Below are 26,983 nucleotides of genomic sequence, written 5' to 3' on the forward strand. Positions count from 1 at the left end.
AAGGGGGTCATGTATATGGGCAGCTCTGCAGGCTATTTGTGGACATAAGGGGTTAATGATGTCAAGGGACATTATGGATTTTCCCTTATGTGCAGCATGAAGGGATTGAGACAGGCTCAAGGGTTAACTGGCATTAGTACTCCTAGTGAGGAGTTTATAGTCTTTATTGGTCAGCTTTTTTACACGGGACGTTAGAAGAGGGGAAAGACAGTTACTTGCTATTTTGTTAGTGTAACAATCTCCCTCAGAAATGCGCACTTTTGATGTGGCACCTTTTTTTTCCCCTTTGGTCCGCTCACGTGACTCTCCGCTCTTCCGACTTCATTTGAATAGCGGAGTTTAATGCTGTGAGTGATTGCTGTATGCGGCTGCTGGTTTAACGATCGGATCATAGTTACATGAGGGGAAAGTTCTCTAGCTGTACAGAGGAGACTTCCTATGATTACTAGTGGTGCCTCCTGGTCCGGTATGGTAAGACGCCTCAGTTAGTCTGAGGTTATAGAGGTGGCAAACTTGCTTTATCTTTAATATCTGAAAACGTTACTGGTAACTTTTTTATTGCACTGACAAGGGAGGTGTTTGTTATATATTATTGGGATCAATTAGGACAAGCATTAGCACAGATCATGATGCTGTTGCTTTTGAAAAGGGCTTAATTTGTTTGGAGGCTATCATTGTCCCTCCTGTGCAATTTTGTTCCTCTTGTTTATCTAAGACCTTAAAGTTTAAGAATAAATTACACCCTTCTGAGCCAAATATCTCTCAGGATAATGTTGTGCAAACGTCCCAGACCTTGCAAGTTCCACGTGCAGTGCCCTGTGGTTCCTCTCAACATCCTCCTGGGGGTATTTATTTACCAGGAGATTTTTCTTTATCAGCTTTCCCTGCCTCAGGCAAGTGTAAAAGAAAATCTAAAACTTTCTCTGCCAGTAAGGTTTCTGACCCCACTAAATCTGTGTTGGTCAACCTTTTCCAAATGTCTCATGAAGAAGATACCTTGGTGGCTTCTGAGGGTGAGATATCAGACTCTGACTTCATTGGGGAAAATTCTGCAGAATCTGAGGAGGTTAATTTTAGATTTAAACTAGAACACCTTTGTTTACTTTTAAAGGAAGTCCTTGCTACTTTGGACGACTCTTGAGTCATCTGTCGCTATCAACCCTAAAAAGTCTAATAAATGTTCCTTCATCTGTGGAAGTTTTTCCAGTTACAGACCGTATGTCTGAGATTATAGCTCAGGAATGGGACAAACCAGTGATTCCTTTTCCCCCGTCCCCTGTTTTTAAAAAGATGTTTCCTGTTGCTGACTCTATACGTGACTCTTGGCGTATAGTGCCCAAGGTTGAGGGTGCTATCTCTACTGTAGCCAAGAGAACTACTATCTTGAGGATAGTTGTTCTTTCAAGGATCCCATGGATAAGAAGCTAGAGGCTTACTTAAAAAAGTTGTACATTCATCAGGGATTACAGTGGCAACCTGCTGCTAGTATTGCTACGGTTGCAGGGGCTGCATCTTATTTGTGCTATGCCTTGTCTGACCTTTAGAAGAGACTACTATAAAGGAGATCCAGGATCGGATCAAGGCTCTTAAAGGGACACTGAACCCAATTTTCTTCTGTTATGTGTGATCAGTCCACGGGTCATCATTACTTCTGGGATACAACTCCTCCCCAACAGGAAATGCAAGAGGACTCACCCAGCAGAGCCGACATAGCTCCTCCCCTCTACGTCAGTCCCAGTCATTCTCTTGCACCCAACGACTAGATAGGATGTGTGAGAGGACTATGGTGATTATACTTAGTTTTTATGACTTCAATCAAAAGTTTGTTATTTTACAATAGCACCGGAGCGTGTTATTACTTCTCTGGCAGAGTTTGAAGAAGAATCTACCAGAGTTTTTTACTATGATTTTAACCGGAGTAGTTAAGATCATATTGCTGTTCTCGGCCATCTGAGGGAGGTAAAGGCTTCAGATCAGGGGACAGCGGGCAGAGGAATCTGCATTGAGGTATGTAGCAGTTTTTATTTTCTGAATGGAATTGATGAGAAAATCCTGCTATACCGTTATAATGACATGTATGTATACACTTCAGTATTCTGGGAATGGTATTTCACCGGAACTACTCTGTTAAAGGTCACTAATCCTTTTAATAAATATTATCATGTTAAACGTTTTTGCTGGAATGTAGAATCGTTTACATTGCTGAGGTACTGAGTGAATAAATGTTTGGGCATTATTTTCCACTTGGCAGTTGTCTGCTTTAAATTGTGACAGTTTCGTTTCTCCTCACTGCTGTGTGTGAGAGGGAGAGGCCGTTTTTGGCGCTCTTTTGCTACGCATCAAAAATTTCCAGTCAGCTACTATTATATTTCCTGCATGATCCGGTTCACTGACAGATCTCAGGGGTCTTCAAACTTCTTTGAAGGGAGGTACATTCTCTCAGCAGAGCTGTTAGAATTTTATATTGACTGTGAATAAAAACGTTACTCTATAATTTTTTATGTCAAATTTAGTTATTGTTATTTACTAATGGGAACAAACCTTTGCTAAAAGTTGTGTTATTTTAAAGTTGATGCTATAACTGTTTTTCAGTTCATTATCTCAACTGTCATTTAATCGTTTAAGTACCTCTTTGAGGCACAGTACGTTTTTGCTAAAAAAGATTATAACCAGGTTGCAAGTTATTGCTAGTGTGTTAAACATGTCTGACTCAGAGGAAGATATCTGTGTCATTTGTTCCAATGCCAAGGTGGAGCCCAATAGAAATTTATGTACTAACTGTATTGATGCTACTTTAAATAAAAGTCAATCTGTACAATGTGAACAAATTTCACCAAACTGCGAGGGGAGAGTTATGCCGACTAACTCGCCTCACGCGGCAGTACCTGCATCTCCCGCCCGGGAGGTGCGTGATATTATGGCGCCTAATACATCTGGGCGGCCATTACAGATAACATTACATGATATGGCTACTGTTATGACTGAAGTTTTGTCTAAATTACCAGAACTAAGAGGCAAGCGTGATCACTCTGGGGTGAGAACAGAGTGCGCTGACAACACTAGGGCCATGTCTGATACTGCGTCACAGCTTGCAGAGCATGAGGACGGAGAGCTTCATTCTGTGGGTGACGGTTCTGATCCAAACAGATTGGATTCAGATATTTCAAATTTTAAATTTAAATTGGAGAACCTCCGTGTATTACTAGGGGAGGTCTTAGCAGCTCTCAATGATTGTAACACCGTTGCAATACCAGAGAAACTGTGTAGGTTGGATAAATACTTTGCGGTACCGGCGAGTACTGACGTTTTTCCTATACCTAAGAGATTAACTGAAATTGTTACTAAGGAGTGGGATAGACCCGGTGTGCCGTTCTCACCCCCTCCAATATTTAGAAAGATGTTTCCAATAGACGCCACCACTCGGGACTTATGGCAAACGGTCCCTAAGGTGGAGGGAGCAGTTTCTACTTTAGCTAAGCGTACCACTATCCCGGTGGAGGATAGCTGTGCTTTTTCAGATCCAATGGATAAAAAATTAGAGGGTTACCTTAAGAAAATGTTTGTTCAACAAGGTTTTATATTGCAACCCCTTGCATGTATCGCGCCGATTACGGCTGCGGCAGCATTTTGGATTGAGTCTCTGGAAGAGAACCTTAGTTCATCTACGCTAGACGACATTATGGACAGGCTTAGAGTCCTTAAACTAGCTAATTCATTCATTTCGGAGGCCGTAGTACATTTAACAAACTTACGGCTAAGAACTCTGGATTCGCCATACAGGCACGTAGAGCACTGTGGCTAAAATCCTGGTCAGCTGATGTTACTTCTAAGTCCAAATTACTTAATATACCTTTCAAGGGGCAGTCTTTATTTGGGCCCGGTTTGAAAGAAATTATCGCTGACATTACAGGAGGTAAGGGCCACGCCCTACCTCAAGACAAAGCCAAAGCTAAGGCTAAACAGTCTAATTTTCGTCCCTTTCGGAATTTCAAAACAGGAGCAGCGTCAACCTCCACTGCACCAAAACAGGAAGGAGCTGTTGCTCGTTACAGGCAAGGCTGGAAACCTAACCAGTCCTGGAATAAGGGCAAACAGGCCAGGAAACCTGCTGCTGCCCCAAAGACAGCATGAACCGAGAGCCCCCGATCCGGGACCGGATCTAGTGGGGGGCAGACTTTCTCTCTTTGCCCAGGCCTGGGCAAGAGATGTTCAGGATCCCTGGGCGCTGGAGATCATATCTCAGGGATACCTTCTAGACTTCAAATTATCTCCCCCAAAAGGGAGATTTCATCTGTCAAGGTTGTCAACAAACCAGATAAAGAAAGAAGCGTTTCTACGCTGTGTACAAGATCTGTTATTAATGGGAGTGATCCATCCAGTTTCGCGGTCGGAACAAGGACAAGGGTTCTACTCAAACCTGTTTGTGGTTCCCAAAAAAAGAGGGAACTTTCAGGCCAATCTTAGATTTAAAGATTCTAAACAAATTCCTAAGAGTTCCATCGTTCAAAATGGAAACTATTCGGACAATCTTACCTATGATCCAAAGGGGTCAGTACATGACCACAGTGGATTTAAAAGATGCTTACCTTCACATACCGATTCACAAAGATCATCAACGGTATCTACGGTTTGCCTTCCTAGACAGGCACTACCAGTTTGTAGCTCTTCCATTCGGATTGGCTACGGCCCCAAGAATCTTCACAAAGGTTCTGGGTGCCCTTCTGGCGGTACTAAGACCGCGAGGGATTTCGGTAGCTCCGTACCTAGACGACATTCTAATACAAGCTTCAAGCTTTCAAACTGCCAAGTCTCATACAGAGTTAGTTCTGGCATTTCTAAGGTCGCATGAATGGAAAGTGAACGAAAAGAAGAGTTCTCTTTTTCCTCTCACAAAAGTTCCATTATTGGGGACTCTTATAGATTCTGTAGAAATGAAGATTTACCTGACAGAAGACAGGTTAACAAAGCTTCAAGAGGCATGCCGTGTCCTTCATTCCATTCAACACCCGTCAGTAGCTCAATGCATGGAGGTGATCGGCTTAATGGTAGCGGCAATGGACATAGTACCTTTTGCACGCCTACACCTCAGACCGCTGCAATTGTGCATGCTAAGTCAGTGGAATGGGGATTACTCAGATTTGTCCCCTACCCTGAATCTGAATCAAGAGACCAGAAATTCTCTTCTATGGTGGCTTTATCGGCCACACCTGTCCAGGGGGATGCCATTCAGCAGGCCAGACTGGACAATCGTAACAACAGACGCCAGCCTGCTAGGTTGGGGCGCTGTCTGGAATTCTCTGAAGACTCAGGGATTATGGAATCAGGAGGAGAGTCTCCTTCCAATAAACATTCTGGAATTGAGGGCAGTTCTCAATGCCCTTCTGGCTTGGCCCCAATTAACAACTCAGGGGTTCATCAGGTTTCAGTCGGACAATATCACGACTGTAGCTTACATCAACCATCAGGGAGGGACAAGAAGCTCCCTAGCAATGATGGAAGTATCAAAGATAATTCGCTGGGCAGAGTCTCACTCTTGCCACCTGTCAGCAATCCACATCCCGGGAGTGGAGAACTGGGAGGCGGATTTCTTGAGTCGCCAGACTTTTCATCCGGGAGAGTGGGAACTTCATTCGGAGATCTTTGCCCAAATACTTCGACGTTGGGGCAAACCAGAGATAGATCTCATGGCGTCTCGCCAGAACGCCAAACTTCCTCACTACGGGTCCAGATCCAGGGATCCGGGAGCGGTTCTGATAGATGCTTTGACAGCACCTTGGAACTTCGGGACGGCTTATGTGTTTCCACCCTTCCCGCTGCTTCCTCGATTGATTGCGAAAATCAAACAGGAGAGAGCATCAGTGATTCTAATAGCGCCTGCATGGCCACGCAGGACTTGGTATGCAGATCTAGTGGACATGTCATCCTGTCCACCTTGGTCTCTACCTCTAAGACAGGACCTTCTGATACAGGGTCCATTCAAACATCAAAATCTAACTTCTCTGAAACTGACTGCTTGGAAATTGAACGCTTGATTTTATCAAAGCGTGGTTTTTCTGAGTCGGTTATTGATACCCTGATCCAGGCTAGGAAGCCTGTTACCAGAAAGATTTACCATAAAATATGGCGCAAATACCTATACTGGTGCGAATCCAAACGTTACTCCTGGAGTAAGGTTAGGATCCCTAGGATATTGTCTTTTCTACAAGAAGGTTTAGAAAAGGGTTTATCGGTTAGTTCATTAAAGGGACAGATTTCAGCTCTGTCCATCTTGTTACACAGGCGTCTGTCAGAAAATCCAGACATCCAGGCCTTTTGTCAGGCTTTAGCTAGGATCAAGCCTGTGTTTAAAGCCGTTGCTCCGCCATGGAGTTTAAACTTAGTTCTTAACGTTTTACAAGGTGTTCCATTTGAACCCCTTCATTCCATTGATATAAAATTGTTATCTTGGAAAGTTCTGTTTTTAATGGCTATTTCCTCGGCTCGAAGAGTCTCTGAGTTATCAGCATTACATTGTGATTCTCCTTATCTGATTTTTCACTCAGATAAGGTAGTTCTGCGTACTAAACCTGGGTTCTTACCTAAGGTAGTTACTAACAGGAATATCAATCAAGAGATTGTCGTTCCATCCTTGTGTCCAAATCCTTCTTCAAAGAAGGAACGTCTTCTACACAATCTGGATGTAGTTCGTGTCCTCAAGTTCTACTTGCAGGCAACTAAAGATTTTCGCCAAACTTCTTCCCTGTTTGTCGTTTATTCTGGACAGAGGAGAGGTCAAAAAGCTTCTACTACCTCTCTCTCGTTTTGGCTTCGTAGCATAATACGTTTAGCCTATGAGACTGCTGGACAGCAGCCTCCTGAAAGAATTACAGCTCACTCCACTAGAGCTGTGGCTTCCACTTGGGCCTTTAAGAATGAGGCCTCTGTTGAACAGATTTGCAAGGCTGCAACTTGGTCTTCGCTTCATACTTTTTCCAAATTTTACAAATTTGACACTTTTGCTTCTTCGGAGGCTATTTTTGGGAGAAAGGTTCTTCAGGCAGTGGTTCCTTCTGTATAATGAGCCTGCCTATCCCTCCCGTCATCCGTGTACTTTTGCTTTGGTATTGGTATCCCAGAAGTAATGATGACCCGTGGACTGATCACACATAACAGAAGAAAACATAATTTATGCTTACCTGATAAATTCCTTTCTTCTGTTGTGTGATCAGTCCACGGCCCGCCCTGTTTTTAAGGCAGGTAAATATCTTTTAAATTATTCTCCAGTCACCACTTCACCCTTGGTTACTCCTTTCTCGTTGATTCTTGGTCGAATGACTGGGACTGACGTAGAGGGGAGGAGCTATGTCGGCTCTGCTGGGTGAGTCCTCTTGCATTTCCTGTTGGGGAGGAGTTGTATCCCAGAAGTAATGATGACCCGTGGACTGATCACACAACAGAAGAAAGGAATTTATCAGGTAAGCATAAATTATGTTTTTTTCTTTTGTGATTCGGATAGAGCATGCAACTTTCTAATTTACTCATATTATCAATTTTTCTTTGTTCTCTTGCTATCTTTATTTGAAAAAGAAGGCATCTAAGCTAAGGAGCAATATATTTTTTGGTTTAGGACTCTAGACAGCACTTGTTTATTGGTGGGTGAATTTATTCATCCATCAGCAAGAACAACCCAGGTTGTTCACCAAAAATGGGCCGGCATCTAAACTTACATTTTTGCATTTTAAATAAATATATGTATGTATTGGGTACTTGTAAAACGCGACTAATTACCCGTAAGGGTCTCAAGGCGCTGCTCATTTTATCAACCTCTGAAGGATGAAAGGCTCAGTGGATCTCACCGGGGATCGAACCTGCAACGCTTGGGTTACTACAGAGCTCAGACACAGTGCCTTAGAATGCTGCGCTATCTGTCCGGAATGAAGCATGCTGCGCTATCTGTCCAAGGGAATGAAGAAAATTTGATAATAGGAGTAAATTACAAAGTTGCTTAAAATTGCATCCTCTATCTGAATCACGAAAGAAAAAATTTGGGTTCAGTGTCCCTTTAAACTGTATATATACACAAACCAAACAAAGTGATAAAAGGGTGCGCCAACTAACGTGAAAATCAATACAAAAATAAAAAATATATATAATTAATAAAATAATTGATAATTTAATATGAGTGAATAATTCATGGCTCTATATGAGATAATAAAATCCATCCAATTCTTACTTTAGTGAATAATTCATAAATGTGTCCATATATAATAAAAAAGTGTCCAAACACGTGTCCAGTTTGATATAATGTGAAACTTGATAACTTGGATGCAAAAGTTGATCAAAAGAAAAAACAAGGTGATGGTTTGGTGGTATAATTACAGGTTCTCTATAGAAGACCGGTGTTCACACAACGATGTGGAAGAGCAGTGTTCACGCAACGGGGCAGCTCTCTTAAAAAAATGGATCAGAAGCAGCAAAACATCCTGGAAATAGGAACAAAAAGAGGCGCCCAATAGGATAATAACGTTAAGGCCAATAACACAACTGTAGCATACTCCTATATACTCGCAAAATGAGTTGCACATCCAGTGCAATAATCAGCAAACCGAAGCTTCAGAGCCGCTCGGCTGACTCGGTCTCCTCTGGAACGGGCAGCACTCTCGACTCGCAGGCAGTGTCCTCCAAGCGTCTGCTAAACCAATCCAAGACGGACCAGAAGGAAAAGATTCAAATATCTTTGCAGATGTATTTGAATGTAAATGATGTTCTTTGTAGGGGTCAATGTAGGTTGCACTGGTGAGGTTTTTTTGAAGATATGAAGATGGCTTTAATTATAATATTGTAAGAATGGTGAGATATAGTGGTAAGATGCCAGGTGGATTATTGCGGGCTGCCCCTCACTTTCATATCACATCATCATGCTGCGTGAGGGGCAGCCCGCAATAATCCACCTGGCATCTTCCCACTATATCTCACCATTCTTACAATATTATAATTAAAGGCATCTTCAAAAAAACAACTCACCAGAGCAACCTACATTGACCCCCACAACGAACATCATTTACATCGGAATACATCTGCAAAGATATTTGGATCTTTTCCTTCTGGTCCATCTTGGATTGGTTTGGCAGACGCTTGGAGGAAACTGCCTGCGAGACGAGTGTGCTACCCGTTCCAGAGGAGACCGAGTCAGACGAGCGGCTCTGAAGCATCGGTTTTCTGATTATTGCACTGGATGTGCAACTTATTTTGTGAGTATATAGGAGTACTCTACAGTTGTATTATTGGCCTTAACGTTATTATCCTATTGGGCGCCTCTTTTTTGTTCCTATTTCCAGGATGTTTTGTTGTCCCTTTAAACTGGCTAATACTTTTATCTGTGATGCCAATATCCAAGTGATTAGACTAGGAGCCAAGATGTCTAGCTTTGCTGTGCTAGTTTGCAGAGCTCTGTGGTTAAAATCTTGGTCGGCAGATGTAACTTCCAAGTCCAAGCTCCTATCTTTACCTTATAAGAGTAAGACTTTATTTGGTCCTGGTCTAGCTGAGATCATTTCCAAAATAACGGGAGGGAAAGGATCTTTCCTACCTCAGGACAAGCTTGGATACACAATGTCCCTGACCCTTGGGTCGTGGCTATAGTATCCCAGGGGTACAGGATAGGATTCAAAATCTGTCCTCCCAGGCGCAGATTTATCCTATCAAGACTATCTGCAAACCAGGTAAGGAGAGAGGCCTTAACCTGCGTAAAGGACCTATCTTCCCTGGGGGGGATTGTCCCGGTTCCCGTAGAGGAACAGGGTCTAGGATTCTATTCAAATCTTTTTGTGGTTCCAAAGAAAGAGGGAACTTTCCGTCCCATTTTATACCTAAAGAGTCTCCACAAATTCCTCAGAGTTCCGTCCTTCAAAATGGAGACTATTTGTTCCATTCTTCCATGGTTCAGGAAGGTCAATTCATGACGACCATAGATCTGGAGGACGTGTATCTTCATGTTCCCATTCACAGGGATCATCATCAGTTTCTGAGGTTTGCTTTCCTGGACAAGCACTTCCAGTTTGTTGCCCTTCCTTTTGGTCTTGCTACGGCTCCCAGAATATTCACAAAAGTTCTGGGGGCTCTCTTGGCTGTGGTCAGCTCTCAGGGAATAGCGGTGGCACCTTACCTGGAAGACATCTTGGTTCAAGTGTCATGTTTTCAACTAGCAAAATCTAATACAGACATGTTGTTGTCTATTCTACGTTCCCACGGGTGAAAAGTGAATCTGGAAAAAAGTTCCTTAGTACCAGACACAAGGGTGTGTTTCTTGGGAACAATTATAGATTCTATATCCATGAAAATTTTTCTGCCGAATGTCAGAAAATCCAAACTTCTTGCTTCATGCCTTTCTCTCCAGTCTTCTGTTCGCCCATCATTGGCTCAATGCATGGAGGTGATTGGTCTGATGGTAGCTTCCATGGATATTATTCCTTTTGCTTGGTTCCATCTCAGACCTCTGCAGTTATGCGTGCTCAGTCAATGGAACGGAGACCACTCAGATCTCTCGCAGAGGATAGATCTGGATCCCCTAATAAGAGACTCTCTCTCGTGGTGGATTTCACAGGACCATCTGTCTCTGGGCACATTCTTCCTGAGACCTTCCTGTTAGGCTGGGAAGCAGTTTTGGGCTCATTAAAAGCTCAGGGCCTGTGGACTCGGGAGGAGTCTTCTCTTCCCATAAACATCTTAGAGTTGAGAGCAATCTTCAATGCCTTGACAGTTTGGCCTCAATTATCTTTAGTCTGGTTTATCAGATTCCAGTCTGACTACATCACCTTAGTGGCTTAATTCAACCACCAGGGAGGAACTCGGAGTTCCTTAGCTATGAAGGAGGTGATTGGCATTCTGCAGTGGGCGGAAGCTCACGATTGTCTATCTGCCATCCACATTCCAGGGGTGGACAACTGGGAGGCAGATTTTCTGAGCAGTCAGACCTTTCATCCCAGGGGGTGGGCTCTCAATCTGGAGGTGTTCTCAAAGATAACCCTCAGGTGGGGGTTCCGGAGTTGGATCTGATGGCGTCTCGTCAAAACGCCAAGCTTCCAAGGTACGGTTAAAGGTCAAGAGATCTTCAGGCCAATCTGATAGACGCTCTGGTGGTTCCTTGGAACTTTTCTCTGGCATACATGTTTCCTCCGTTTGCTCTCCTTCCACAAGTCATTTCTCATTTCAAGCAAGAGAGAGCATCTGTGATTTTAATAGCTCCAGCATGGCCTCGCAGGATCTGGTTTGCGGATCTGGTGAAGATGTCATCTCTTCCACCTTGGAGGTTACCTCTGCGGAAGGACCTACTACTTCAGGGTCCCTTCCTCCATCCAAATCTAGATTCTCTGAAACTGACTGCTTGGAGATTGAACACCTAGTTTTAGCTAGGTGTTGTTTTTCTGAGGCGGTCATTGATACCGTGCTTCAGGCTCGTAAACCTGTTACCCGTAAGATTTATCATAAGGTATGGTGTAAATACCTTTATTGGTGCGAATCTAAGGGTTTTTCTTGGAGTCGGGTGAGGATCCCCCGAATTTTATCTTTTCATCAGGATGGCCTGGAGAAAGGTTTGTCAGTCAGTACTCTGAAGGGTCAGATTTCTGCACTGTCTATTCTTTTGCACAAACGTCTGGCAGATTTGCCAGATGGCCAATCTTTTGTCCAGGCCCTGGTCAGAATCAGGCCTGTGTTTAAACCTTTTGCTCCTCCTTGGAGCCTTAACCTTGCAGCTTACTCTGTTTGAGCCGATGCATTCTGTTTATATTAAATTGTTATCTTGGAAGGTTTTTGTTTCTTCTTGCTATTTCTTCTGCTCGCAGAGTTTCTGAGCTTTCGGCTCTGTAGAGTGATTCCCCTTACCTTATTTTTCATGCGGTAAAGGCGGTCCTTCGTACTAAGCTGTTTTTTTTTCCCTAAGGTAGTGTCGGATCGCAATATTAATCAGGAAATTGTTGTTCCTTCTTTTTGTCACAATCATTCTTCCCATAAGGAACACATTTTGCATAACCTGGATGTTGTAGGTGCTCTAAAATTTTACCTTCAAGCAACTTAAGGATTTCGGCAATCTTAGCATAAGGGTCAGAAGGCAACGTCTACTACCCTTTCCCTTTTGATTGTGTTATCCGGTTAGCTTATGAGACAGCTGGACAACAGCCTCCTGAGAGAATTACGGCTCATTCCACTAGGACTGTCTCCTCTTCCTGGGCTTTCAAGAATGAAACTTCTGTGGAGCAAATTTGCAAGGCAGCAACATGGTCCTCTTTGCATACCTTTTCCAAATTCTTCAAATTTGATATTTTTGCCTCGGCTGAGGCTTCTTTTGGGAGAAAAAGTTCTTCAATCGGTGGTGCCTCCTGTTTAGGTCTGCCTGTCTTGTTCTCCCTCCCTTTTCATTCTGTGTCCTCTAGCTTGGGTATTGGTTCCCACTAGTAATTGGAATGAAGTCGTAGACTCTCTATGCCATAGGAAAGAAAACAAAATTTATGCTCACCTGATAAATCTTTCTTTCCACGCATGGAGAGTCCACGACCCCGCCCTTATTTAAATTTAATTCAGCCGTTTTTTTGTTGAAACCTTAGGCAACTCTATACCCTTGTGTTATCTTCTTTTTCTATTTCCCTTCGACCGAATGACTAGGGGTTATGGGTAAGGGAAGTGACACTCAACAGCTCTGCTGGGGTGCTCTTTGCATCCTCATACTGGCCAGGAGTTTAATATCTCACTAGTAATTTGTCAAAGTCATGGACTCTCCATGCCCGGAAAGAAAGAATTTTATCAGGTAAGCATAAATTTTGTTTTTTTCAAGACCAATATTGCATCCCCAAGGCTTATATATAAAGAATTTGTGCATTGGAGCAGTGAGTGCAAGATACATTAAAGTTACATTATTTATTATTATTATATATACACAAGGCAGGAGGACATAGCACTCACACTCTCAGTGAATATTGCAACTTGCTGGGGTGCCACTCAGTAATTTGTAATTATCAAATCTTGTCTCAGTTCAACTGCAAGATCTTGTACAGGCTGAGTGATTCTGTATATCCCTGATTATGTGAATCTTTTAATCTCTATATAAACTTATCGTTGGTACATTTTTGCATTTTGTCTTAGTTTTCCTCTTCAGTTGGAGAATGGGCAGACTGTGGAAAGGACGGTTGCTCAGTACTTCAGGGAGAAGTACAACCTTCAGCTGAAGTATCCTCATTTACCCTGTCTACAAGTTGGACAGGAGCAGAAACACACATACCTGCCTCTAGAAGTAAGTACATGTGTCTAGATAGGTCATTTGTTTATTAAAAACAATGCTCTCGTTTTGTATTCAATGGGTTAAAGGACTGCTTAATGCAGTACAATGAAATAATTAACAAGTGCATAATAAAAATACAATGCAATAACAACTTCTTTGAATTTCAAAAAAAAAAAAAAAAAAAAAAAAAAAAAAAAAAAAAAAAACAATGCTCTCCACTGATATGTTTGCCTGTCATGTGACATTATAAAGTAGCCAGGTGGGGACAGTGTAATATGTTACAATATTGTTACATTTTCTGTTATAATTAATTAACCTGAGTAAGGACACATGGCACTCTCTCTTCAGGAAGTTTCAGTCAATAAGGAAATGATAGCTACTGTAACAATATAGTAATTAATACACTTCACTATTAATTGCATAACATTCATCAAACTTTATAGGTGAGAAAAACATTAAAGGGGCATAAAACCCAAACGTTTTCTTTCATTATTCATATAGAACATACAGTTTTAAACAACGTTCTACTTATTTACTTATATTATAAAATGTTCTTTGTTTTCTTATTATCTTTTGTTGGAAAGCATGGAATTAAGCTCAGGAGTGTGCACATGTCTTCAGCACTTTATGGCAGCAGTTTTGAAAAAAAATGTATACATTAGAAAGAGCACTTAGATGGCAGCACTATTTCCTGTGATGTAGTGCTTCAGGCACGTGCACGCTACCTATCTAGATAGCTCTTCAACAAAGAATAATACATTTCATAATAGAAGTAACTTGGAAACATTTTTAAAATTGTATTCTCTATCTGAATAAGGAAAGAAAAAAAAATTGGGTTTTATGTCCCTTTAATACACAGGCCACACTATTATATATCAATGATAATTTTTACTATATAATTCTGTACAACATAAGACCATGGTAAAATACTTAATATATTTTACATTCCGTATTTCAACACAGATAATCGGGGACAAATAAATTGGGATTACATGCTAGATATCGTAATATTTATAATAAAGCACATTTTAAATGCACAGCCTTGAGAAAAAAAAGGAATTAAAGGGATAGTAAAACCTGTTTTCTTTACAGAAAATGTTGCCAGCCGGGTGCCATAATGAAGTAGCCAGTGTAATATTTTGCTGTATTACAACATTTTCTGTTATTTATAAATATGACTTTAGCTAGCCAAAGTTCAAATGAATTGCATAATTTTACATAAATTGATTTAATGATAATTTGTGCAACAAACATTGAAAACATTTAATAATAGCTAATCTTAGCTTAAAGTGACATTCATGTTAAAACGATAGCAGATAGCATATCCAGAAAGCAAGTTCTGGTGCTAGTGCGTCACAGGGTCAGCTAGAGACTAGAAAAGTATTCATTTTTATTGTGTTAAAGCTAATGTTTGACAACCTGACCTGTAAAATGCATTGAGTCAATCTGATCTAGAGATTTGTTAAATAATGAAGAATATATGGAGATAACTGGAATCCAAAAACTACAAGCTTATTTCTTTAATTAAAACTGCTTGTGGGTTGCACATTGGATTCAATGATACCACTTGACAGGTTTTACAGAACAAATTATATTGGTTTTCTGCTTGTTTATCTACAGGTTTGTAATATTGTGGCCGGCCAGCGATGCATAAAGAAGCTGACTGACAATCAGACCTCCACTATGATCAAAGCTACAGCCAGGTCTGCCCCGGACAGGCAAGAAGAGATCAGCAGGCTGGTGAGTGCAAAATGCAACTTAAAGGGACACTGAACCCAAATGTTTTCTTTTGTGATTCAGATAGAGCATGCAATTTTAAGCAACTTTCTAATTTACTCCTATTATCAAATTTTCTTTAAGGTTTTTTGGGTGGGTTTTGTTTTTTAGTTTAGGGTTTGGGCTTTTCGTAAACGAGCTAAATGCCCTTTTCAGGGCAATGCAAAAGGGCTAAATGCCCTTTTAAGGGCAATGCCCATACAAATGCCCTTTTAAGGGCAATGCCCATACAAATGCCCTTTTCAGGGCAATGCCCATACAAATGCCCTTTTCAGGGCAATGGGTAGCTTAGGTTTTTGTTAGAGTTAGGTTTTTATTTTGGGGTTTGCTTGGGTGGTGGGTTTTACTGTTGGGGGGGTCTTTGTATTTTTTTTTACAGATAAAAGAGCTGCTTAACTTAGGGCAATGCCCTACAAAAGGCTCTTTTAAGGGCTATTGGTAGTTTATTGTAGGCTAGGGTTTTTTTTTATTTTGGGTGGGCTTTTTTATTTTTATAGGGCTATTAGATTAGGTGTAATTCTTTTTTGTTTTTGATAATTTAGTTTGTTATTTTTCGTAATTTAGTGTTTGTTATTTTTTTGTAATTTTGTATTTTTAAATTTTTGTAATTAGATAGTTTGTCATTTTTATAGTAGTGTTAAAAGGCTTGCGGTACAGCTATACCGACAAGACTTGTAATGGCTGCGGTGCTGTTTTAACGCTGAAAATGCCATTTTTTCAGTGTTGGAACCCGAACGCACAACTTATAATCTAGGTGAATGTTATTTAAAAATAAGCAAAACTTTGCATTTTTACAAAAACGCACCCAGTTGGGCTCTATAAATGGATCATCTACAAAACATTTATGCAATTAAAAATCTAGTATACAATAAAAGGGCATGAAACCCAATAACTTTTTAATTTACTTTTATCTTATCAAATTGTCTTTGTTCTTTTGGTATTCCTTGTTGAAAAGCATGTCTCAGTGTGCACATGTCTGGAGCATTATATGGCAGCAGTTTTGCAAGAATGTTATAAGAATGTAGCAAGAAATTTGATAATACAAGTAAACTGGAAACTTTTTTTTTTAAATTAGTTTTCTATCCCTTTAAATTATTCACTGTGCAACTTGTCCACATAACATCCCTGCTTCATCCTTCTCTAGTATAGCACGGCAGTCCACTTTAAGCCACTAAGGCAATAGGGGATTTCATATAGCTTGCACCAGTTGCTCTTAGTTCACACATGTAGTGGTCATTTTACTTAATTCCATCAGTTACTGTCTTAAAGAAACTTCTCTGAAGAAGCTCTATATACAGTGGGAAATACATCAGATGCAGGTTTTTTTTTTAGTAGTATTTATACTAATGAGCTGGTGTTACAGTTGAATATTTTGGGTTGTGTGCTTTTAGAGGAGGGGAGTCATTTGAAACTGTGAGAGTGTAAAATACAGTCTGGTGACTTTAAATTTGGATGTTATGATTTTCAACACTAGCTTTAAAGGGGCACTGTACTTTTGAAACAGTATGTTTTGCTTATTGAAACCAACAACCATTGTTCTTAAGAACATATCCATTTAAAAAGGCTGGGTCTGCAGGAAGAGCAGACATGCTTATCGTCTCTCTCTCTCGCACTACAATGACAATTTCATTTTGAAATATATTTCAATTTGCTTTTACTTGCAATAGCACCATAATGAGCAATCTGTCTCTACGGATCAGTTATGCTCAAACATGCAATTCCTGTTACTTTTTAAAAATATATCTTGCTTGAAAATAAAATATTTCAAGAGTATACAACGGCTGTATTAGACCAAAAATAAAATAAAATCAGAATTGCTGAATTTGGACATAAAAAATTCAGAATTTCAATTAAGGATTTTGAATATATGTGCGTTCTTTCCCCTTAGTTTTTATGAAAAGGCACAGCACTTTACCAGGCTTGTACTGTTTAAACGTGCATTGCTGTTTTAGAACGGGTTAAAGTTACAGATGAAATATTGTGAACCCAATATCCGTTTAAAAATGCCATAAAAACAGGGCCTGGATCCTTATATCAGGCAAATATATCTCAGCAAGATAAAAACAAAAGGGCGTCTCATAGTGTAGACTGTATGATTTATGAAACATATAAAAGAATCCCAAATGGGTCACTCACAAGTGAGATGGCACTATATAGATGCATAGGGCAAATATATAGATGTATAGGGCAGGCTGAATGTCGCAGCCACCAGCTGGCTGATTCTCCAGGCAACAACCTTCAGGAGTTCCTCCTTGGACACGAGAGTCTCCAATATCCGGCCACAGGTAACAGCATATTGCGCTAAACTGCTATGAGATTGTGACACATTTGCAGCGTACTGTTTGTGGAAAGTGGCTTCTGATTACCTGTGGCCGGATATTGGAGACTCTCGTTTCCAGGGAGGAATCCCCCTTGAGGTTGTTGCCTGATGCATAAGCTAGCTGGTAGCTGCGACATCTAGCCTGCCTATTTGCCCTATGCATCTATATAGTGCCATCTCACTTGTGAGTAAACCATTTGGGATTCTTTTATCTGTTTCATAAATCATATAGTCTACACCATGAAGCGCCCTTTTGTTTTTACCTTGTGAATACATATTGGTTTTCCCGCACCTTTAGAAGAGGAGCTTTCCTGGTGACTTTAATTATTCTTCTGGATCAGATAGGGAGATTTTTCTTTTACTTAAAGTATTGTGTGTAGTATAGCACCCCCTTGTCTACTTTGTATACAAAATGACTGTTTAAATAAATGTCAGGGTGATGGCAGTTGTAGTTGTCTGAAATAAGAAGAATTCAGGAACGTATTTAGATCTTTTGTATGAAGTTGTGCATGCAGAATTATAATTTGGATGATGCTGATAAACTTAGCTTATGCATACCTTATACATAACAGGCATCCAGAACCAACATAAGAAGACTCAGACTTGTTGGATTCTTCCAGCATCTAATTTGTGTAAATATTACAATCTAACCAATAACCTGTCCATTGTCTGTGCATTGGTTACTTCTCTACTCTCCTACTACATATATCAGACTGATTCCTCCCAATGTAGGAATTAAAATGTCTAGGAGAACATTTTTCTAAGGAATTGGTTGCTAGTAGTTGTTGTAACATACAGAGATTCATAGGCCTTCCAGATAGCAGATAAAGAACCAATCTCACTATTAAATTGTCATATTTTTTAAATTAACATAGTAACATAGTAGATGAGATTGAAAAAAAAGTCCATCGAGTTCAACCTATACAAATCTTAATATACTTATAATAAAAGCTCCAATTGAGGTTAAAGGGACACTGAACCCAAATTTTTTTCTATCATGATTCAGATAGAGCATGCAATTTTAAGCAACTTTCTAATTTACTCCTATTATCAAATTATTTTCATTCTCTTGGTATCTTTATTTGAAATGCAAGAATGTAAGTTTAGATGCCGGCCCATTTTTGGTGAACACACTTTGTTGTTCTTGCCGATTGGTGGGCAAATTTACCTACCAATAAACAAGTGCTTTCCATGGTTCTGAACCAAAAAAATAGATTAGATGCCTTCTTTTTCAAATAAAGAAAGCAAGAGATCAAAGAAAAATTAATAGGAGTAAATTAGAAAGTTGTTTCATGCTCTATCTGAATCAGGAAAGAACAAATTTGGGTTCAGTGTCCCTTTAAATTAATCCCATTAACCCTTTAAGGACACAGCTTTCAGTTTGCTCAATTGTTTTATGACGGAAAAATTCCGTCATATGTCCTTAAGAGGTTAAAAAAGGTGACCCAATTAACACAAGCAATTATATCCCTGAATTCTGTTTCTAGACAGATATGTATCTAAACCATTTTGAAATGTATGTAATTATTGGCATTTACTACCTCCTTAGGTAATGAGTTCTACAATTTGACTGCTCTTACAGTGAAAAAACGTTTGTTGCTGGGGATTAAATCTCCTTTCCTCCAGCCCTAAATTGTGACCTCTTGTCACAAACAATTTTCTTGGAATAAACAGAGCTTCCGCTATCTCTGTATATGGGCATTGAATATTTTTATATAAAGTAATCATGTCACCCCTCAAGTGCCTTTTTCTAGAGAAAACAGACCCAGTTTAGCTAAACTCTCCTTATAGCTTAAATTCCACATTCCCCTTATTAGTTTTGTGTCCCTTTTCTAAGTCTGCAATGCCATTTTTTTGAGATTGGTCCCTAGAACTGCACGCCATTCTTAAGGTGAGGTCTTACCAGGGCGTTATATAGTGACAGAATTATGCTTTCCTCCTTTTCATCAATGCCTCTTTTAATTCATGCTAGTATCCTATTATCCTTAGAAGCCACTGCCCTGCATTGTGTACCCATTTTTAGCTTGTTATCTATTACTCCTCCCAAATCCTTTTCCTCATCTGTTTTGCTAAGTCTAGTGCCATTTAAATAATAGGTTGACTGCTTACTTTTACATCCAAAATGTAAAACCTTGCATTTTCCAGTATTAAATCTCATTTTACATTTACCAGCCCATTTTTCTAAATCTCCTTGCTAAGCAATTTCATCCTGAACTGACCTAATAACCTTACAAAATTTTGTATCATTTACAAAAATTGATATGTTGCTATGTAATCCTTGTTCAAAGTCATTAATAAAAATATTAAGAAGGGGGGGCGAAGCCTACTATTGAAGCAGCAGGACGTGTTTTGGAAGAGCTCCTGATTTGATTTTATATTTTAGATGCCGTTTCATAAACCCATCTGTAGTTTCTGTACTGCAGAGGAATAGAAGGATCCAGGGGGCTTATTCCTCAAATTCTTGCCTGCCCTATGCTCTTTAACAAAACAATACAACTGTCAAGAGAGCTTCCTAGCAATGTGGCCTAAGTGATCAGACTGGATGCTGACGAAATGTGGAGTTTGGGCTGCCGCACATTACCATTCTCCCCCCCCCCCAGTATCCAGTATCTGGGTTACAAGCTCATATTGAAGCGAATGCCACTTTTTATAGCAACTAAAGCTACTCTGTACTATTCTATCTACTATTTACTATGGAGGATGTCTCGCAAATGCTACAAGCCCTTTTTGTGGACTTCGAAACGGCAATGCTCAATAGTTTTGATGCTTGATGCGGATAACTCAGCTTGAGGATATGCAGGAAACAATACCCATGGAGAGCGGCAGAGGCCAGTTGCTAGGTGCATTGATCCACCATGGGACACCCCTCTGTTAAATCTATATGTGAATAAGGATGTGTCAATTTCTTGGATGGACCTGACCTCATGGGATGCGGCCGATCATTGGAGGCGGGTCACAGAGCCTTCAATTTATCAAATTGAAGATTGGGAGATATACTGTATGTGACGATCCACGGGACAATTCAGCTTGGCTGCGTGCTATGCTGAGGTCGGTAGTGAAGGGCCCTAGCTACTTGACCATAGATAGTCAGCTACTTGTCTTGGTTGGTTGCCATGGAAGAGATTGCTAATTATTTTCCTGGAGCAACAAGATGTGACACATCAGCTCTTTTGCTAGAGCCTTATTTCTAGGAGGCTAAAAGGTCTGACCTACAAGTCTGTATGGAGTCCTCTGCTGCTCTTTTAGGACAGGAGCTCTGGAGAGCCGTCGTGGGGTAGGATACTATATCCCACTTAGAATAGACTAACCCCATTTTGTTAGTGCGGTAGCCTACATAGATCGAATGATATAATCCTGTCTAACTGGAACGTTTCATAAGGACTATGGTGTCTGAAGTCTTAGATTTCCAGATATCTATGGGACCTTCAATCTAGATTAGTTAGTTACTACTTCTTGTTCAAGTTTATTATGCCAAGTTCCTTTTTTTCCCTTAACTAGCTGCAAATATAATATAATATGATTATTGTACGCCTGTGGTGTCTCAGATCACTTTATTAGACACACATAAGCTTCAATTAGGATGTTTGTTTTTATAGTACATTAGTATATTTATATTTCAGTATGTATGTGAATACACCAGTTTAGGTGCTAAACTCTATCATCTTAATTTGGTGAATTGCAATATCTAGCCTCCTTAATAATATGCAAGATACGCTATTATTCTTGCTACCCCCTGTATTTAGAACATTATAATTGCCGCATATATAATTTTAGTTTTCAATTACAATGTTATATGGAAACTTCTAGGATTTTAGATGATTTATGCTCAGGTAGAGTGGAGATTAGCAGTGAATTGTTTTGAGATCTTCCGTATTTACCAGTTTTCTCCACTAGATGGGAGTAAAGACTTAGATACAGTTAAAGCAGAATTCATTTTGTTTTATTTACATTTTGAGAGTGATTCAGCTCTATTGGATATCCCTATATGATGATACAGAGTGGCCCTTGTGAGTTATACAGTATATTTCCCTTATTACTTAGAGTCACATAATAATAGTTAATAGCTCCTGCACTTTTTATGAAACCTAGTGTAATTAACCATTCTGGTATAACAAAGAAATCTTCCAATTAGTTGTTTATTACTAAGGTTCATCTATAATTAAAGAGGTAAAAACTTGAGGTTACTTTTAAATAATTCGTAATATATAATTAAAGGGCCATAATACCCAAATGTTTAAACACATGAAAGTGATGCAGTATAGCTGTAAAAAGCAGACTAGAAAATATCACCTGAACATCTTTATGTAAAAAAGAAAGAAATATTTTACCACAGACGTAAAAGACTTCTAAGCAGCAAATCAGTATGTCTGTCCCGGGACAGCAGAAGGAGCGAGCCTACGTGCACTCTCATCTTATTTCCCTATTCAGCTTAAGGAAGTTTACAATGAAATCTCATGAGATCACAGTAAAAGAGTTCATGACCTCAGCACTGTTGATGCTGATTGGCTGCTGTTCATTTCATTTTTTTTTTATTTTTTTTTTACCTGCTGCTGGGCTGCAGCTGAGTATAACTTTTTACACAGAATCTTACTCTGCTGAGCTGAGGGAATTGTGAGGTAAAATATCTTCCCTTTTTTACATAGAGATGCTCAGGTGATATTTTCCTGTCAGCTTTTTACAGTTATACTGCATCAGTTTCAAGTGATTTAGCATATAAGTATTATGTCCCTTTAAGCCATTATTTGCTTGAGTAGAATATTGCAATACTTAGGGCTCGATTTATCAAGCCCCTACGGCTGCAAGTTCTCACAAGAACTTGCTCGCCGTAATTTATCAAGCAGCGGTCACCAGACCGCTGCTTCCCTACGCTCTTTGCCAATCCGAGTCCGACCGAGGAGATTGACAGCTCCTGCCCGCGCGTGATTGCGCTCGTGTGCAATGTTGATTACCTGCGGGTAATTTCGCCCCGCCACAGGCGAGCTGAGGCATACAGGGGCGCGTATACGTGCCCCTGTACGCCTCAGCTTTGATAAATCTACCTCTTACTATACAAAAAGCTTATGTTGTAGCTGTAGATTGCAGTCTCAACTATATATTTGGAGAGGGACTAATTAATTTATTTGTCTCATATTATGGATAACCCTATAAGTATTTTTTTAAATCTTTATTTGTGTATGTACATGCAAGAGCTTCCTACTGTTTCTAATTGTCTGTAAAAAAAAAAAAAAAAAGACAATAACAGTTAGTCTGATTTAAAAAAATATATTTATTAAAAAGAACAGGGTCCAGTAATTACAGTACCTTTATCCAATCTGAGTATGATCCATTCACTACTACTCGTTGCTCCCTATCTTTTATCCAGTTATTTATCCATGAGCTAACATTTTCAGCTATTCCCAGTCCCTTCATTTTGTGCATTAATCTCTCATGTGGCACTGTATCAAACACCTTTGCAAAATCTAAGTATATCACATCAACTGCTTCCCCTTTATCTATATTTCTCTTGTAAGGTGTATCCAGTCCACGGATCATCCATTACTTGTGGGATATTCTCATTCCCAACAGGAAGTTGCAAGAGGATCACCCACAGCAGAGCTGTTATATAGCTCCTCCCCTAACTGCCATATCCATTCATTCTCTTGCAACTCTCAACAAGCATGGAGGTAGTAAGAGAGAAGTGGTGAAATATAGTAAGTTTTTTTTCTTCAATCAAAAGTTTGTTATTTTTAAATGGTACCGGAGTTGTACTATTTTATCCCAGGCAGTAAATAGAAGAAGAATCTGCCTGTGTTTTCTATGATCTTAGCTTATTATACACACTGTAAAAATTTTGTTTGATTTACTGCTTTTTTTCACTGTTTTTCAAATTCTGACAAAGTTTGTTTCTCTTAAAGGCACAGTACCGTTTTTTATATTTGCTTGTTAACTTGATTTAAAGTGTTTTCCAAGCTTGCTGGTCTCATTGCTAGTCTGTGCAAACATGTCTGACATAGAGGAAACTCCTTGTTCATTATGTTTAAAAGCCATGGTGGAACCCCCTCTTAGAATGTGTACCAAATGTACTGATTTCACTTTAAGCAATAAAGATCATATTCTGTCTTTAAAAAATTTATCACCAGAGGAATCTGACGAGGGGGAAGTTATGCCGACTAACTCTCCCCACGTGTCAGATCCTTTGACTCCCGCTCAAGGGACTCACGCTCAAATGGCGCCAAGTACATCTAGGGCGCCCATAGCGTTTACTTTACAAGACATGGCGGCAGTCATGGATAATACACTGTCAGCGGTATTAGCCAGACTACCTGAATTTAGAGGAAAGCGAGATAGCTATGGGGTTAGATGAAATACAGAGCATACTGACGCTTTAAGAACCATGTCTGATACTGCCTCACAATATGCAGAAGCTGAGGAAGGAGAGCTTCAGTCTGTGGGTGATGTTTCTGACTCAGGGAAGATGATGCAACCTGATTCTTATATTTCTACATTTAAATTTAAGCTTGATACAATTGCAGTGCCAGAGAAATTGTGTAGACTGGATAAATACTATGCAGTGCCGGTGTGTACTGATGTTTTTCCAATACCTAAAAGGTTTACAGAAATTATTACTAAGGAATGGGATAGACCAGGTGTGCCGTTCTCTTCCCCTCCTATTTTTAGGAAAATGTTTCCAATAGACGCCACTACACGGGACTTATGGCAGACAGTCCCTAAGGTGGAGGGAGCAGTTTCTACTCTAGCAAAGCGTACTACTATCCCTGTCGAGGACAGTTGTGCTTTTTTAGATCCAATGGATAAAAAGTTAGAGGGTTACCTTAAGAAAATGTTTATTCAACAAGGTTTTATCCTACAGCCCCTTGCATGCATTGCTCCTATCACTGCTGCTGCAACGTTCTGGTTTGAGTCTCTGGAAGAGGCTTTACAGGTAGCGACTCCATTGGATGACATACTTGACAAGCTTAGAGCACTTAAGCTAGCCAATTCTTTTGTTTCTGATGCCATTGTTCATTTGACTAAACTAACGGCTAAGAATTCTGGTTTTGCTATCCAGGCGCGCAGGGCGCTATGGCTTAAATCATGGTCAGCTGACGTTACTTCAAAGTCTAAGCTGCTTAACATTCCCTTCAAGGGGCAGACCCTATTCGGGCCTGGTTTGAAGGAGATTATTGCTGATATCACTGGAGGAAAAGGTCATGCCCTTCCTCAGGATAGGTCCAAGTCAAGGGCGAAACAGTCTAATTTTCGTGCCTTTCGAAACTTCAAGGCAGGTGCGGCATCAACTTCCTCTAATGCAAAACAAGAGGGAACTTTTGCTCAGTCCAAGACGGTCTGGAGACCTTACCAGACCTGGAACAAAGGTAAGCAGGCCAAAAAGCCTGCTGCTGCCTCTAAGACAGCATGAAGGAACGGCCCCCTATCCGGTAACGGATCTAGTAGGGGGCAGACTTTCACTCTTCGCCCAGGCGTGGGCAAGAGATGTCCAGGATCCCTGGGCGTTGGAAATTATATCCCAGGGATATCTTCTGGACTTCAAAGCTTCTCCCCCAAAAGGGAGATTTCACCTTTCACAATTATCTGCAAACCAGATAAAGAGAGAGGCATTCTTACACTGTGTACAAGACCTCCTAGTTATGGGAGTGATCCATCCAGTTCCAAAGGAGGAACAGGGACAGGGATTTTACTCAAATCTGTTTGTGGTTCCCAAAAAAGAGGGAACCTTCAGACCAATTTTGGATCTAAAGATCTTAAACAAATTCCTCAGAGTTTCATCATTCAAGATGGAAACTATTCGTACCATCCTACCTATGATCCAGGAGGGTCAATATATGACTACAGTGGATTTAAAGGATGCTTATCTTCACATTCCGATTCACAAAGATCATCATCGGTTTCTCAGGTTTGCCTTTCTAGATAGGCATTACCAGTTTGTAGCTCTTCCCTTTGGATTAGCTACAGCCCCAAGAATTTTTACGAAGGTTCTGGGGTCGCTTCTGGCGGTCCTAAGGCCGCGGGGCATAGCAGTGGCCCCTTATTTAGACGACATTCTGATACAGGTGTCAAACTTCCAAATTGCCAAGTCTCATACAGACATAGTACTGGCATTTCTGAGGTCGCATGGGTGGAAAGTGAACGAGGAAAAGAGTTCTCTATCCCCACTCACAAGAGTTTCCTTCCTAGGGACTCTGATAGATTCTGTAGAAATGAAAATTTACCTGACGGAGTCCAGGTTATCAAAACTTCTAAATTCCTGCCGTGTTCTTCTTTCCATTCCGCACCCTTCGGTGGCTCAGTGCATGGAAGTAATCGGCTTAATGGTAGCGGCAATGGACATAGTGCCGTTTGCACGCCTACATCTCAGACCGCTGCAACTCTGCATGCTCAGTCAGTGGAATGGGGATTACACAGATTTGTCCCCTCTACTAAATCTGGATCAAGAGACCAGGGATTCTCTTCTCTGGTGGCTATCTCTGGTCCATCTGTCCAAAGGTATGACCTTTTGCAGGCCAGATTGGACAATTGTAACGACAGATGCCAGACTTCTAGGTTGGGGTGCAGTCTGGAACTCCCTGAAGGCTCAGGGATCGTGGACTCAGGAGGAGACACTCCTTCCAATAAATATTCTGGAACTGAGAGCGATATTCAATGCTCTTCAGGCTTGGCCTCAGTTAGCAACTCTGAGGTTCATCAGATTTCAGTCGGACAACATCACGACTGTGGCTTACATCAACCATCAAGGGGGAACAAGGAGTTCCCTAGCGATGTTAGAAGTCTCAAAGATAATTCGCTGGGCAGAGATTCACTCTTGCCACCTATCAGCTATCCATATCCCAGGTGTAGAGAACTGGGAGGCGGATTTTCTAAGTCGTCAGACTTTTCATCCTGAGGAGTGGGAACTCCATCCGGAGGTGTTTGCACAATTGATTCATCGTTGGGGCAAACCAGAACTGGATCTCATGGCGTCTCACCAGAACGCCAAGCTTCCTTGTTACGGATCGAGGTCCAGGGATCCCGAGGCGACGCTGATAGATGCTCTAGCAGCGCCTTGGTCTTTCAACCTGGCTTATGTGTTTCCACCGTTTCCTCTGCTCCCTCGACTGATTGCCAAGATCAAGCAGGAGAGAGCATCAGTGATTTTGATAGCGCCTGCATGGCCACGCAGGACCTGGTATGCAGATCTGGTGGACATGTCATCCTTTCCACCTTGGACTCTGCCGTTAAGACAGGACCTTCTACTACAAGGGCCTTTCAATCATCCGAATCTAATTTCTCTGAGACTGACTGCCTGGAGATTGAACACTTGATTTTATCAAAGCGTGGCTTCTCCGAGTCAGTCATTGATACCTTAATACAGGCACGAAAGCCTGTCACCAGGAAAATCTACCATAAGATATGGCGTAAATATTTTTATTGGTGTGAATCCAAGAGTTACTCATTGAGTAAGGTCAGGATTCCCAGGATATTATCCTTTCTCCAAGAAGGTTTGGAAAAAGGATTGTCAGCTAGTTCTTTAAAGGGACAGATTTCTGCTCTGTCTATTCTTTTGCACAAGAGTCTGGCAGATGTTCCAGACGTTCAGGCATTTTGTCAGGCTTTAGTTAGAATCAAGCCTGTGTTTAAACCTGTTGCTCCTCCATGGA

The 26,983-nt window shown here is 40.6% G+C and overlaps 1 protein-coding gene across 1 annotated transcript in view; it reads left to right on the forward strand.

The window, feature by feature from the left end:
• The window catches only part of LOC128652423 (protein argonaute-3), a 382,994-nt gene that overhangs the window by 195,014 nt on the left and 160,997 nt on the right, over window positions 1-26,983 (forward strand). Inside the window, exons 9-10 of the mRNA XM_053705360.1 lie at window positions 13,117-13,264; window positions 14,873-14,992. Coding sequence (XP_053561335.1) covers window positions 13,117-13,264; window positions 14,873-14,992 — 268 coding nt within the window. The remainder of the gene's footprint in view (window positions 1-13,116; window positions 13,265-14,872; window positions 14,993-26,983) is intronic.

The sequence above is a fragment of the Bombina bombina genome, chromosome 3 (genome assembly GCF_027579735.1).
Source record: "Bombina bombina isolate aBomBom1 chromosome 3, aBomBom1.pri, whole genome shotgun sequence".
Classification (NCBI taxonomy): domain Eukaryota; kingdom Metazoa; phylum Chordata; class Amphibia; order Anura; family Bombinatoridae; genus Bombina; species Bombina bombina.